At 40.0% G+C, this 16,000-nt stretch overlaps 1 protein-coding gene across 1 annotated transcript in view; it reads left to right on the top strand.

Annotated features, from left to right (window-relative positions):
* The window catches only part of ap2a1 (adaptor related protein complex 2 subunit alpha 1), a 26,986-nt gene that overhangs the window by 1,217 nt on the left and 9,769 nt on the right, over positions 1-16,000 (top strand). The window contains exons 3-14 of the mRNA XM_040116843.1: positions 2,138-2,359; positions 2,543-2,672; positions 3,609-3,710; positions 4,432-4,691; positions 5,338-5,506; positions 5,802-5,939; positions 6,255-6,437; positions 7,704-7,801; positions 7,881-8,112; positions 8,380-8,568; positions 8,720-8,874; positions 15,136-15,218. Of these exons, the coding sequence (XP_039972777.1) occupies positions 2,138-2,359; positions 2,543-2,672; positions 3,609-3,710; positions 4,432-4,691; positions 5,338-5,506; positions 5,802-5,939; positions 6,255-6,437; positions 7,704-7,801; positions 7,881-8,112; positions 8,380-8,568; positions 8,720-8,874; positions 15,136-15,218 (1,961 nt within the window). The remainder of the gene's footprint in view (positions 1-2,137; positions 2,360-2,542; positions 2,673-3,608; positions 3,711-4,431; positions 4,692-5,337; positions 5,507-5,801; positions 5,940-6,254; positions 6,438-7,703; positions 7,802-7,880; positions 8,113-8,379; positions 8,569-8,719; positions 8,875-15,135; positions 15,219-16,000) is intronic.

Here is a 16,000-nt window from a genome sequence, read left to right on the forward strand (position 1 = left end):
ATTTCATCTCTGAGAGTGGCTGAATAATCTGACCATGCATTCATTTTGACAGGCTTGTACTCAAAGTATTGAGATGATTGAGTCATGGTCCTACATTATGTGATCATGTTGAAGTCTTTGTTTGAGCAGCATATCAGACACTCTGCTCCTACCCTGTTGAACCACATCAGATCCAAGGTTTCTGACTGTCAGTGTTGACAGAACAAGAAATCAATGACCTGTGTGTCATCAACCAGAAACCCTCAAAGTATCATACTAAGTGTCAGCTAGCAGACAGTGTTGTTTTAAAACTTAAAATACTCATCACTAACTTGCCATGAGTTTTGAGTCTGTAAATGCAAGTATAAAATTTTAAAGCTTTGCTTGAATGATCATAACCACAGACATAAAATATTATTTGAAAAAGTAGAACCTGTTTCAGTACCCATAGTAACCATTCCCTGGTTCACACAGCTACCAGCTGTGCAGGGGTACCCAATGTAATAAACTCTTGGCTTGTGACCTGCAAACTGCAATTTACTACTGGTCTACACCTGTCTTATGAGTCATGTACTGCTGAGTCAAGTCTCCCTTTTCCACAGATCAAACTACAAATCATAATGCCTTTCATTCAAATGAATTTGAAGTTTAAATAGGATACCAAAGTGTTCTAATGTTAAAACAGAGCAAACACCTCAGCCACTGTGACTGTTTCCTTATTCTGTATGATGGACGTTTTCTCAGGAACAGGAAATGTTGAGTAAGCAGTATAATGTTGAGTCAGGATCCACGTGGTTTAAAGTTGACTGCTGTACTAGCAAAGACGGCAGTAGTACACCTCAGACCAGTTCCTTCAGTTTCTGTGCCTTGGAATTTTGACCTCATCTGAGAGTAGGAGAGATAATATTTAATTGTACTGAATGTACTGATGACAGTGTGAGATTTTGAAAAGTTTGACCCTGTTGTTATTTATAATTGACCCATAAAAGAATTTGACTCAAGAATGGGCTTCACCTCTTTCATTTTAAGACATGCCGTACATGAGACATCAGTAGGGCTAACACTGGCACATCCCAAGGTATCTGTCACTTCACATGTTCTAAAGAGCTCAACGATAAGGAACCCCTGTCTGGGTTTGTTACTGTGTGACAGCAAGTGCAACAGTTTGATCTCCAAGAACTGAGGAGAATACCTAAGTGAGATTTATTTTACCAATACTGCAATTACGATATAATTGCTATTATTTTTTATAATAGTCACTATCAAGTGGAGCTAATTAAACTCCAGGCCTGTACTAGAGGTGTAGGTTATAGGCCTGTTGCCTGTCTTAGCTGGACATGACCTGTAGTATATTTTTATTTTCAGAACAAATTAGGCTCCTGAGAAATGCCATCTTTTGGCATGTCAGTGGAACAGTAGATGTTCTTGGCAGGTTTTTATTAAAATATATTTTATGCAGTTTGAAATTATTTGATTATTTGCCTGTGTCCACACCATGGTGACCATGACATTCTGAGCCTTAGTCATGCCATAGCCTTAGCCTTAACGTACTGATAGTTTTAAATCCAAAATAATGATGAGGAGGAGGATGATGATGATGATGATAATAATAATGGTAATAATGATAATATAGATCATTTTCACACATTTACTGTTTTCTTTGTCTGTGTGTGGGTGTGTTGGCTCAAATGATCATCACATTTTTAAGAATAAAATTTAATCTCAGCAACGCACTTAATACTTCATGATGCTGCTGTGTGAAAGTGGTAATGTTTTGGTACCACCTGCCCGTAAATGTGGAATTAGCCTTATACTTCACACAGATCCAATCAGCATAGGCTCATCATGTTGGGACTGTAGTGACTGCGGGGTTGATGTGGAATAATCTGGGGCTGTGTGGGGTTAACACCTCTCAGTATAAGTACAGTTCCAGCAGCAAAAGTACAGCTACCAAAATGAGCACTTTGAGTCAAAACCTCACTAAAACAGTTTCAACAACAACTGACCTTTAGAACCCTCATGAAGGGAGGATGTATTACAGGACTGCTGGACTAGACAGCATTAGTTTGAGCTAGGTGTACCTAATAGACTAGACACTGACTGTGTACAAGTATTGTCATGAACAATATTTATGCCCCCTCTTTTTAAATCTCATTAGTCTCCTCTCTTCACCTCTGTTACACAAGGGCTACCTGTTTATCTCAGTGCTGGTAAACAGCAACAGTGAGTTGATCCGTCTGATCAACAACGCCATCAAGAATGACCTGTCCAGCCGCAACCCCACCTTCATGTGCCTGGCGCTTCACTGTATTGCAAACGTAGGAAGCCGTGAGATGGCTGAGGCTTTTGCGAGTGAGATCCCTCGGATCCTGGTTGCTGGGTAAGTTTGACTTGTGCTTTGGAGAGCTGAGGAAGCCAAATGAGTAAAAATGATCCCCAGTTGTCCTGTTCTTGTATCTTATGTGTTGCTGGAAGTGATGAAGCCAGAGACAGTGTTTTTTTATCATGTCATATGACGTCACTGTGACTTAACTGTTGGTAATGTGACTGTGATACACTACAGTGATACAATGGACAGTGTGAAACAGTCAGCTGCCCTGTGTCTGCTGCGGCTATACAAGACTTCTCCTGACTTGGTGCTGATGGGTGAGTGGACGTCACGTGTGGTGCACCTGCTCAACGACCAACACATGGTGAGACTACAGTCCAGACCTCAAGACACCAGGAATGTAGTTATATGATCAGTGCTGTTTTTTTAGGCATATGCAAGCTAGGTGGTTGCCTTGGGCGCATTCAATTTAAGTATGTTTTTAATGCTGAGGTTAACAAGTGTACTGTCCGGACCGTACTGCAACAGATTCACTCTGACACTCTATGGAGATTATAGAAATACTATAGGAAATTATATTTTTTAAATACAAAACTGTTCAGCTGTAAAACACATGTATACTGCTTCACTCATTTTAATGCAAGCCTAAAGTGTGAACTTTACGTTGTATATTAAAGGAAGAAATAGTCAAAAATAGAATAAATATTGGATCATAATACGTGGTCAGGACAGCCATATGTGCAAGTCTGACATAAGTACAGAAATGACAGACTGTCTGTGATGTGGAGGAGTCAGAGACATTCCTGCAAAGATGACAGTAACTTGATAATGTTCGACTCACGCAGGGATATTGATAACCTAATGTTTGATATCACTATGGTTAAAACCAGAATAAGTCGTAACAGGAAGTAGTTTTCATCTAAAGTTTATAATTTACAGATGATGTTGATGACATGGCACTGACCAGAAGTTGAATAAAGTTGAATGAAGTTACAAAAAAATATTTTATAAAATATTATAAAGGTATTATTTAGATTAGCTTACATACAGTATTTGCAGTTTTTTTTTTAAATGTTAAACTTTCCATGTCACAGTCAAACTCAGAAGTTGGTTACCCATCCAACATGACTTTGAATTGATGAAATCAGATGCAGCACTAGTATCCACTGTGACAAATAAGAGAGACTATTAATTTTTTTTTGTGTTTGTGTGTGTGTGTGTGTGTGTGTGTGTGTGTGTGTGTGTGTGTGTGTGTGTGTGTGTGTGTGTGTGTGTGTGTTTGGGGGGGGGGGGGGGTTAGGGCGTTGTGACAGCAGCCATCTCTCTCATTACCTGTCTGAGCCAGAAGAATCCAGATGAATTCAAGACCTGTGTTTCCCTGGCTGTTTCTCAACTCAGCAGGGTGAGTGTGTGTGTTTATCATGAACAATCAGTTGTAAACAGAACTTTAAATAATTCTCGTGGATATATTGTTCAGTCATTAGTCAGTCTTCAGTCTATTGATGTTTTCTGTCTGTTAATATATTCTTTTCACCAAATTCTGCATTGCCTGCTCTGGGTTTCTAAATCATTTTCTCAGTCTCACAAAACAGATTTTTGCTGTCTCACCTTACACTGGCTGCATGCATACCTGTCATAAAAACCTTTTTCTAAAGAGATCTTTGACCTTGCTTTTGATCAGAGTTTATCAGGCTCAACAGTGCTGTCAGTTATCAATGCTAGGCTCCCCAGGTAGATGTGTAGACCATTAATAAGCTCAGTACCAAAAGTAATGTGCACTGTGCACTTTGGCACAGGGCAAAAACCAAAAAAACACCTTTTGAAACAATTAACTTTTGAGCCAAATACAGCCAAACATCTGCAAAACATTTGAAATGTGACTTGCCTCACATGGTTCTGACACTATAGATACTGCTCTGCAGTATGTACAGTCTATCTTTTTTTTGGGGGTCATCTTTGCAAATTTGGAAGTTATTCCAGATGCCTCTCACTATAGATACTGCTTTCTGTGCTTGCTCTATATAGTAAGCTAGACTTTGCTGAGAACGTTTAGCAGTGTCTTGAACAGGTTCAGGTTCAACTGACCATAATAAATCCAAAGATAAATTCTTTTGGTTCTCTAGATTGTGTCGTCAGCTTCCACTGACCTACAGGATTACACCTACTACTTTGTGCCAGCACCGTGGCTCTCCTGCAAGCTGCTTCGCCTGCTGCAGTGCTACCCTCCACCAGAAGATGGTGCTGTCAAGGGCCGTCTGGTAGAGTGTCTGGAGACCATCCTCAACAAGGCCCAGGAGCCACCCAAGTCCAAGAAGGTCCAGCACTCCAATGCCAAGAATGCGATCTTGTTTGAGGCTATCTCACTTATCATCCACTATGACAGGTTAGCAGTCTGAGCAACAATATAATTCTGCAGTACATCAAAATGTCTACAAAGTCAAGCAGCTAACACGCAGCAAACGTTGATAGTATTGTAGCCAATAACTCAGCAGTGTAACATCTTCAGTGTGTCTGCTGGAACTTCAAAGGACTTATTATTATTATTATTATTATTACAGGAATACCTTAAATATTATGATGGGCTACATGTCATTATATTCTGTTAGCATGCAGTTTGCACTAACATCAGCCATAATAGAAAAAAGAAAAATAAAGAATAATAATTAATGTTGAAGCATAATGAATAATGTTGGATTACTTTCTGTTATTTCATTGGCTATTTGGGATTTTTGTGGTAATGTATTTATAATAATAATTTAAAAACCACAGCATTCATACTGATTTGGATGTCGATTACCATGGTAACGGCATTTGGGTCAGCCCTACAAACACGGACATTATGTGCCTTATTAAATCATTTTCTAGATCTTTGTGGATCTGTATTTAAATGATTTCTTGTTATTTTGCTTGAAGAATTAGAGTGAGTCTTACTCATTCCTAATGTGGCCTGCTGATGGGCTTTTATCTGATGAAACTTAGAGCTTTTTATCTGGCCAGCAGTGAAGTAAGTTTTGGTTTCTGTTCGGCAGTGAGCCAAACTTGCTGGTGCGAGCCTGTAACCAGCTGGGCCAGTTCCTGCAGCACAGAGAGACTAACCTGCGCTACCTGGCTCTGGAGAGCATGTGTACTCTGGCCAGCTCCGAGTTTTCCCATGAAGCTGTCAAGACACACATAGAGACCGTCATCAACGCCCTCAAGGTGGTGCCTCGCACTTTGAACTACAGACAGTCACTCAGCAGGCATGATGTCTGAGCAATGTTTTGATTAAATTGTTTAATGATGTAAAAGAGTTGCAACAGTTGCCACAATCCTACCTACCTTCATGAACCAGTCACCTCATGTAGATTTCCGCTTTACAACAACACACCTTATCTTTGACCGTGGCATACTGATAAGTAGTATAGGACAATCCACACGCAGTTATTCACTCATCTGTAGGTCTTTCTCTTCTCTCTTCCATTTTGTCACTGTTTGTTCCTCTGTGTCTCTGCAGACTGAGAGGGATGTGAGTGTTCGACAGAGGGCAGCTGATTTGCTGTATGCCATGTGTGATCGCAGCAATGCCAAGCAGATCGTAGCCGAGATGCTCAGCTACCTTGAGACAGCAGACTACTCCATCAGAGAAGAGATGGTAGGTGTGAGAGATTTCTTACCATGCTATATTTTTTTTTTTCACTATATGTGACTGGCTATATCCCACTCTAAATGTCAAGTGAGAATTAGTGAAGATGGTTTGTTTCCATCAGCTGTATATTGCAATCATCAACATAAAAGAATGATCTGTGGAACAGTCTTTAGAAAATTTATTAATACTGACAAACCCCAAAATTGGCCTAACTTTAAGTCTAAGACTCAGCAGTGTCCAAAATAAATCAGTTTTGATTCATTTTGGACATTTTCCAAAATTGTGTATCAATTGATTGAGCTGTGTGCCTTCCTCATTCAGGTATTGAAAGTCGCCATACTTGCAGAGAAGTATGCCGTGGATTACTCTTGGTACGTGGACACCATTCTCAACCTAATCCGCATTGCTGGTGACTATGTCAGCGAAGAGGTGTGGTATCGTGTCATTCAAATTGTCATCAACCGAGATGATGTGCAGGGCTACGCCGCCAAGACGGTCTTTGAGGTACCGCTGCATGAAATCTTAAAATTTAGCCTTTGACAGCTACAGTAGATAAAATGCTGTTCTTTAGCTGAGAAGGATGCACACTGATCGAGATTGATAGGATGGTTTTCAAACCACATTAGTTCATTAGTACCGATCAAAATGTCTGTAGTGTATATCTGTATAAAACTGAGTACTGAAATTTGACATTGAATATTCACTCAAATTCATAATGTTATTCTTTAATCAACTAGTTCCTTATTTATATCAAAATTCTGCCAGTTTCAGACTGTATTTTATTTAGACCAAATCTTTGGACAGCTGCGTGTGTTTATCGTTAAATGAAAAAAGCAGAGGAAAAAACATCTTCATATTTCACACAATGCATAGAAAAAGTATTGTTTTGGTATTGGGTATTTTAGTAGCAAAAAGAATACACAGCCCTACCCACTGAGTGGCTGTTTTTCAATCTACATTAAAGAAAAATTCTATGATCTTATTTTATTTTTTTTACACACTGGGTCCTGTTTTGATTGTTTTGTTTTGGGCATCATTTTTGTTCTTTACAGTAACATTTAGCTCACCAACTTCATATCTGAGTGATACAATGACTCAGCAGGACACAGCTCAAGAGACAGCCACATAAATATCAACAGGTTTTAAACAAGACCCTACTTTAACCATATTATCTAATCCAGTTATTTATGGAAGGAAATGTTAAAAGCAATTACACAAACAGTGGACTGTGAACGTCTAGTAAATCCTCCAGAGCTTCATCCTGGTTTCAACCTTAACCTGTCATACTTCCTGAAGTTGTCCTTTTTTTTTTACCATGCATTGGATGGTTTCGACAGCATGTTGAGTGTGCTCAGCTTTGGTTTTAATAGCTAATTAAGTTACAAAAAATATGTCTGTTCCTTAAACTATTGCACACAGTAATGAAGCAGGATTGAAACTGCAAGTTTAGGTACCATGATCCCAGATTGCAGCAATGAAAATAATGAGAAAATGTCCCAACCAGGAATTATGGCCAAAAACTAGAAATTATGAAGTAGGTTTCTTAACCTTTTATTAATTCTAGAGAAACTCATTAACATGGCACTCAAGAGGCTGGTAGGATTTTACTGTTGTGCTCCAGAAAGCGTTAGCAGTGTAGTGCTTTAAAAACTTAAAGCAATACAGAAGGATTGCTTCTCACCATAGCGTGTATTTACTAAGGGTAGAATAAATGTGTCTTTAGCACTGTTGTAATCAGAAAATAGTAAAATAAATGATTGTCTCTTCCAGGCCTTGCAGGCCCCTGCCTGCCATGAGAACATGGTGAAGGTTGGAGGCTACATTTTGGGAGAGTTTGGTAACCTAATTGCTGGCGACCCACGCTCCAGGTATGATGGATTTTGGCTGGCAAGGCTCTAAGTTGACTGTTGAAATGATAAATATTAACTTTGCCATCCTCTCGTCTAGCCCCTTGGTCCAGTTCAACCTTCTCCACTCAAAGTTCCATCTGTGCTCCGTGCCAACTCGTGCCCTGCTGCTGTCAGCCTACATCAAGTTTATCAACCTGTTCCCAGAGACCAAGGCCACCATCCAAGAGGTGCTGCGCTGCGACAGCCAGATCCGCAACTCGGATGTGGAGCTGCAGCAGCGTGCTGTCGAGTATCTGAAGCTTTCTTCCATTGCCAGCACCGATGTCCTGGTTAGTTCTGATAACTCTGTTAGACCAAAAGTCAACTCAGCTAATCTAAGGCCCAATAATGAGTGTTAAAAGAACATTTGCAAGGAACACTGGTGTATATAGTTAATACATTTTTGTTACACTGTCTCCATAAATGGTCACAGTCTGAAGCTCTTTAGTCCTCCTGCTGAACATGTTGTCCATCTACGGTGAAGAGTATTTTTAGTCAGATGTTGGAAACTCTTTCAGTCCAAACACACAGCACGATTGTCCTCTCTGTTCCCTCAGGCCACTGTCCTGGAGGAGATGCCTCCCTTCCCAGAGAGGGAGTCATCAATCCTGGCTAAGCTGAAGAAGAAGAAGGGGCCCGGAGCTGTGCCTGTGGCAGAGCTGGAAGACAGCAAAAGGGAGGGTGGGGAAGTGAATGGAGGGGGCGACCGGGGGCCAGACACAACAGTGATGGCTGCCTCCAATGCCGTAAGCAAACCCTGTGTAGTTCTTATTCACAAAAAAACAGAATTGTCTGGTTGATTTCAGCTGCCTTTTTTACATACCAGCAACTGTAAGTAACTGTAACTGTAAGTACTAAATTTTTGTGTTCCTAGTGCAAGTTTCCTTTGTTTTTCAGTCCACCCCATCACCATCAGCAGACCTCTTAGGGATTCGATCTGCTGCTCCTGTTGGTGCTGCTCCAGCCAGCGCTGGCAGCTTATTGGTGGATGTGTTCTCTGAGGCAGGGCCTGCTGCACCTTCTGCTGCTGTGAACGATGACGGCTTCCTAAGGTGAAAGGTCATCTTTTGATGAGCAGATGTAGAATCCATTGTAAACCAAAGTCCAGTAAGAGTGCCTACAGCAAAGCTTGCGGCTAATGCTGTGTAGATGCCAGAGGAAAGATAAAGATAAAGAAAGTTCTCGGCCTTGATCGGCTTTATTTTAGCTGATATTCATCATTTATGTTATGCACAGGTCGGCACAATTTTTAGGACTGGCTCAAGACATCATTGATTTCTACTGTACTGCTGCCTTCATTCAGTGTGTTTATGTGCACTTCAGTAAGCGGATTACTCAGTGAGGTTACCAAATTACACCTAATATCTGAGAACACATAAAACGCATATACATGCAGCAGGTTAGTGGCCAGAGTCCTCTCCTAAGCACTGATTTCTTATTTTAACTGTAGTGAAGATGATGCTGCAACAGTTCAGATGGAGATGGGAGGGTGTCAGAACAGACTGACCGTGCCAAGGAGGACAGTCAGACAGAGCAGAGCTTTCCCTCTGTGCTAAATGTGTCTTAATTTAACAGTCAGATGTTGAGTGGTGGAAACTAACTTATTTAGACTTCTAGAGGATACTTTGTGGTAATTTCAGTCGGGCTTTGGATGGAGTTCTTTTAAATATGAGAACACAGCGCACCTTGTAATAATGATCTGTTTGTTTAGCCATTGCTAAGCTGTTACTTTGCCTCTCTGCAGTCTTTGTCATGCACACGCATACTTGTAAGACAGCAATTAGAAACAAGGCGGAGAGATCAGTGTTCTCCTGGAGAAATCTATCTGGGGAAATCAGGTTTCCCTAATCCCCTACCCATTAGGAAAACCAGGTTTTTCCTTCTACATGATGATTAAGAAATCAGTTCACTGGCGAATGCTGATTGTAACCTGGTTACCTGAGTGCATGTAAGCACACTGACAGCTCAAACACTGGCTCTCATACTGGACTCGACGATACTGGTCTTGTACCTTAATGAGGAAGCACCCTAAATTAGTCATGTACTGTTGTTTCCTGTCTTAAACTGTTAATGTAAATAGAAGCGGTGTTTGTGGTGTGTTTGTGCTGTTAGCCTACTATGCAGCTAGTTGTAATGTGTCTGTGTTGGTTGTTGTTCTGTTGGCTCTGTCTTTCTTTGCTCTATCTTTGTCTGGTATGGACCTGTCAACCTGGAGGCATTCGTAGGCAGATGCTGTATGTTAATATTACTTTTTAAAAATATGATAACTATTCAGAAAGCTCAGTCAGACAATCAGGGCTCCTACTTGAATCTGTCTCTTGCCTTCCCTCCTCCCTTTGCTGTAGGCTGTTTTTTCTTTTGGAGACAGTGCTGTGTGTTTAGTGTATTTAGGTTGGTGTTTGAAATGTTGATGCTGATTATGAGAGTATGTTGTAGTAGTTAGCATAACGTCAGCTCATGTTAAAGGTAACATCCAGACAGCCTGTTATCTAAACATTGCTGTGCATGAAAGTGCTTTCAATTAAACAAGGCTTAATTATGCGATGGTGCCAACAACGAAGGAGCCCATCATCAGTGCTGGGCAGTAACGTGTTAGAATAATGGAGAAAGGAGAGGGTTATTATATTAGGATTTACATGACTGGTTCAGCTTTGAATGTCACAGCTGTGGAATCTGTGTAAAAGTGAAGAAGTGTGTTCTAAGCCTAGTTAGGTGATAACATACCAGTGTGCTGTGGAGTGCCTTTGGTTTCAGTTGCTGTGCTCCTACCAGTGTTGTCAGCAGGGTTTGTGGTAACAGACACCCTTCTGTCATTTGTTCGCCTTGTGTAAGGCTGAATCATAGGGGAAAAGCAGCAGTCTGAAGTGCATCATAGGATGCTGTCGACTTTTCTTCATGGTTGACAGGTCTGCTACACTTGTCTGTTCTTTTTATCTTGCTCTTTATGTGACTGTCCTTCGTCTTTTTCTCTCTTTCTCTTTTCTCCATTTCACTCTGTGTGTGTATGTGCATGTGCGCGTGTACCCACATTGGTGTTTTATTTGAATGTGTGTCCGTCTTCTTTCCTCTACTGTGATTGGACATTGACAGAGATCTGGAACAGCCCACTGAGACCTCTGATTCGCTATTGGTGGAAGGTTCTGGTGACTCAGAGTAAGGGCCCAGTTGTAAACTAAAGATTTAGCTAGACAAATTCAAATGTGGCACGTTTTACTAGTTCATGCTTTTTTTATCTTTAATTGAACATATCGTTGTTGATACACACTACACTGAGTGGGTAGCTTGATGCACAGGAGCAATTTAGGTTTACATAAAACCACCTTACTTGCTCTACATGTACATTGATGCCTCATAACATTCTTTTAGATTTGAACTTTAACATGATCAACTGTTCTGCCTTCCATTATCATCAGATGGACTGAATATAACAGGGTAGAATTACCACCAAACTCAGCAGATCTCTAGAGCTTTTTGCCCTCTAGCTCATTGTTTTGGTTGAATGGCTCGTAACTCTCACTCTTATCAACCCCATTTCCAGCAACAGCAGGCAGGTGCTCTCAGTGCAAAAGCTCTGATAAACCCAATGTACACTGCACTGGCCATGGGCACTTTCACACTAACAGTTACATCCAAATCTGGGAGTTTGATTCAAATGGGAGCTGACAATTGGATGTTATATGAGTTGGACACACAATGTACCGTATGACAATGTATATCCACAGTCGCTGACTGTGACTGGCTTTCTGTCAAACTTATGTTGTAAAGTTGCCTGAACTACTCAAGTTCATCAGTCCCACTGCCTGAAGAGAAGGATTCTTTTGCTTCCTACAGCAATCTAGACGTAAGAGCCACGGTATGGATTTGGCTTTACTGTTTGTTTCTCAACAATTGATTTTCATTGTAACATCACATAAAAGGGGCACAGTTTTTGTAACTTGCAGCATGTTTACCAGCGAACCCATTCTTCTTTTTTTACTCTAAAACAATGCACATTTGCATGAAATGGAGACAGACAGCACAGCAGAGGTATGACCAAATGATCTGGGAAAAAAAGGAGGAGAATGTATTCAGACTCTGGCACAAGAGGGCTTAGCTGGGTTTAGTTTATAAATAGAAAAACTACCATGCAAATGTAATTTCATTAGTCTTAACGTTTCCATCCAACTGTAGCACAAATTTGAACTGAATTTTCAGAAAAATAACTAAATGCAAATTAATGTGTGTTTCTATTCAGTGGTTCGCAAATATAAGGAATTGAGCACATTAACATAAACAGTTGGTGGCCATAATTCTCCAGTCGGTGCCATTAAACCTTTGGAGAAGAAGAGGCCGCAACGAAATGAAGTCATTAAAAGAGCAGACGAAATCTGACATTTCTATTTGTGTCATGTATTAATACGAGGAGGTTTTAAGTCTTCAGATCTGATGTTTTTGTCTGCCGCTGTGTTTTTTTGTTTTTGTTTGTTTGTTTTTCAGTAGAGCAAAAGCTTCAGTGGATATATAAATCACAGGCCTGATTTATTCTTCCATCACACCTTGTTGCATTTTGTTTTTATTGATAAGCCAACTTTTCCACTTCAGCCACTTCACTTTTGCGATATTTTGAGGTTTTTTTAATTTCCTGCATTGCTACACTGAGTTTTTTTATGTTCAGATTTAAAATGCACATAAAAACAGGTGGATGGAAACACGCCTACTGAATAGCGATACTCATGATAGGACATCACACACACTTATTTTGTGCATCTAGATAAATACATTATAATTGTTCAACAAATGTAATATCAAACTGCAAAACTCAAAGTAAAACAAAGTCTCAATGCTGACAAGCAGCTGTTGTGAAGTGGGGGGAAATGCAGTGCACACAAACATTTCTTGCAGAAAAATGTTCATGGCATCAATATGTGCTTTTAAACGTGAACATTGGCTGAAGTAGAGTGCAGTCTTTCTGCATTTGGACAATGAGTTCTTTTCTGTTGTTTTAGCTCTTTACAAGCACATAGGACTTCAAGTGAACCAGTGACTGGGGTTAAATTACTGACTTTAGGCCTTAAGTGTCTGTTAGGATGTCAGAATCTGTGCTGCTCAACTGTGTGAGTTGTTTCTCTTTTTGTATGTGTTTGCCCCAATTTTTCAACACTGCAGTGGGACATAATTATCTTCTGTTGTTTAGGTCTTTTCTAGCACATAGGACTTCAAGTGAACCAGTGACTGGGGTTAAAGTGCTGACTTTAGGCCTTAAGTGTCTGTTAGGGTGTCAGAATCCCTGCTACTCAACTGTAGGAATTGTTTCCATTTTGTATGTTTTTGCCCCAATTTTTCAACACTGCAGTGGGACAATGATGTGTTCACCCAGTGAACACATCGTGAAAACAAAGCTGCAAGTCTGTACTTTACCCTAATACTGATTGTTTTATATATTCAATGTGAGTACAGAACCAAAACAACAGAAATTGTCCAAATACATGCTGACTACACTGGATGAGTGTTTGTTACACAGTAAACTACACAGCAGATACCCTTTAATTGTGTTATGATATCATTTTTGTACAAACTGCATTTACTAACAACCCCTGAATTTATCATTATTTCTTCTTCTCTTTTAACCAATCTTTATCACACTGTCAACATACTCTGTGTTGAATGGATGGCTTTTTCATCTCCCATTTCTGCTCTATCCATCCATTCATTCCTCATTTGTCCAAAATACATGCTGATCATCCTGACTACACTGGATGGGTCTCTTCATCACTGTGCTGTTGTTGTCCTTTACTCTTATCTGCTCCCTCTTTATCTCATTTTTGCTCCCTGGCTCTGAGGAACCCAAACTCAATTTACAATTTCTTCTTCTTTCTTCATATTAATGTCTAACACTCAACCAATGTTCTGTGTGTGTCAGATGGTTTTCTTTTCCTCCATTTCTGTTTCATCCATCCATTCATTCATTCCTCATTTGCTCCTCTGTCATCCCCTATTTTGTCATGTGTTTGCCTATCTCTGAAGACTTTTTGCTTTTGCTATCCATTCATTATCTGCTTGTCCATTGTCTAATTTCACAATTCATCATGTCTCTGTGTCCTGTCTCTTCATTACAGATCTGTGACCTGTCCTTGTGTTATATTTTCTGTCCAACTTGGATAGATCCTGCTCTCCTCTGTCTGATATTCTTCAGAAGGCAATAATTTAATGATTTTTTTTGTGTAAATTGAATTTGTTGCATCATGTCTGCTTTGTTCTTCTACCTTCTTTTGTATCTTATATATGTACTTGTTGACTTGCATACAATCCATGTCTTAGAGATGCAGCCAACTCATGTTACAGTCTACAGACCTTTGGTCCTGTGGGTGTTTTTTTTCCATTAGGAATGGGTATGCATTTGCATTTGATATATTTAAATATTCAGGTATCATTTGGTTGACCTTTTATTGATGAATTTTCATGAATTTGTTTTTGTTTTTTTATTTTTTTGCCTGAATTATTGTCCAAAACCCAACTGTATTCAATTCAGAATGAAAATAAAACAGAAAATTGCAAATTCTCATAGTTACGAAAGTGTAATGAGTGAATTTTGGGCATTTGTGCTTAATAAACGACCTTAACATTTATGAAAATTCAGTCAACTAATAAAATATCATGTAAAATAGTTATGTTAAATCAGCCAGTTTGAGCAGTCATCTGGATTCTGTATGGGTCTAGAGATGAAAGTAAACTGCATAAAGCGAGTGATAAGTTGGTGATATGAATACCAGCATGATACAAACATTGATATAATACTATGAGTTGACTGTTATCTTACAGATCAGAGCATCCATAGTAAAAACATAACTGAGTCACTGGCTAAACAGAAAACAGCAGCATGGAGGTCATTTTTGTGTCACTAGGACTTCCTGCTGTGTCAACTGGCTAGAAGTGCCAGCTGCTCAGTGTCAATTTTTTGCAAGACTTTGCTCCTCCGTAAGCCCCAAGTTAAACAGTGACTAGTGATGATTCGGCTTGTTTTTCAGAACAATAGAGCCTGTGTTGACTCCAAATTTTTTTTACCAATTATTGATAACACTGTGGAGCAAACGTGAGTTCTGAATACTGTAAAGTCACTTGATAAAAGTTGCAGACAATCTGATACTATTAACACCAGGAGCATCAAAGACCTGTGAAGATCAGAACAAACACTAATCAGCCTAACTGGTAAATTATTGATATCAAATTAAGTTTTAATGTTTTTCATTCTGGTGTTTTTATATATATGAAAGAAGAGTGACTGGCAAAGTAACATTTCAGTGTTTTCTAACCCTTTAAATGCCTTTAACCTGCAGGTTTGTGTGCAAGAACAACGGGGTTCTTTTTGAGAATCAGCTGCTGCAGATTGGCATCAAGTCCGAGTATCGTCAGAATCTGGGTGAGTTGTCCTCACAGAAAAGTGGGTGTGACCTGGCGGGATTTGTCAACCCATGGGCGGGGTTTGGCACAATTTGTTACCAAATGGGCGTGGCCTGATGGACTTGTGTCACATGTGTCCGTGGTTTGGCACGGCCTGGTGGACTTGAGCGATGTGGCGTGGTTTGACGTGGGGTGGTGGACTTTTTGTATAATTTTTCTGGTAAATGGGCGTTGGAAGTTTCTTAATTTTTGTTTGTTTATTGATAAATGGCTGTGGTCTGCGGCTGTGTGGTTTTGATACTTGTTGGGCACAGTCATCTGGTGGTCTGGAGTTTTTTTTTTTTTTGGGTTTTTTTGGGGGTTTTTTTCAAATGGACAAATGACTGTGCACTGGGAAGTTTTATTGACTGGTGTGCACAGAATCTCTACCACCGGTTGCTGTTTTCGTTATCAGGTGAGAGAGATTCTACATCACACATGCCACCTCCTGTGTCTTGGCACTCCATTTTGTCGGGTTTCCCCTCCTTTGCCACTACATCATGAGCAGCATACAGGCCTAACCAAAAGGAGCACAACCATGGATAAGTTGACCTGGTTTGATTCAGTTTCTTGCCAAGTAGGGTCACCTGGTGTGGTGACCTGAGGCCAGGAAGTGAGTTCAACTCAGTTTTGGCTCTCTTGTGGTTATCTGACTTTACTGAGCCTAACATTAGCTGTCCTGGATGTTGATATGAAAGAGGCAAAGTTGTTAATGAGAAGCGACATCATCAGAACCATGATTAAGTGATTCATATCAGGGCC

Source organism: Xiphias gladius, chromosome 3 (assembly GCF_016859285.1).
Source record: "Xiphias gladius isolate SHS-SW01 ecotype Sanya breed wild chromosome 3, ASM1685928v1, whole genome shotgun sequence".
NCBI classification, from domain to species: Eukaryota; Metazoa; Chordata; class Actinopteri; order Istiophoriformes; family Xiphiidae; genus Xiphias; species Xiphias gladius.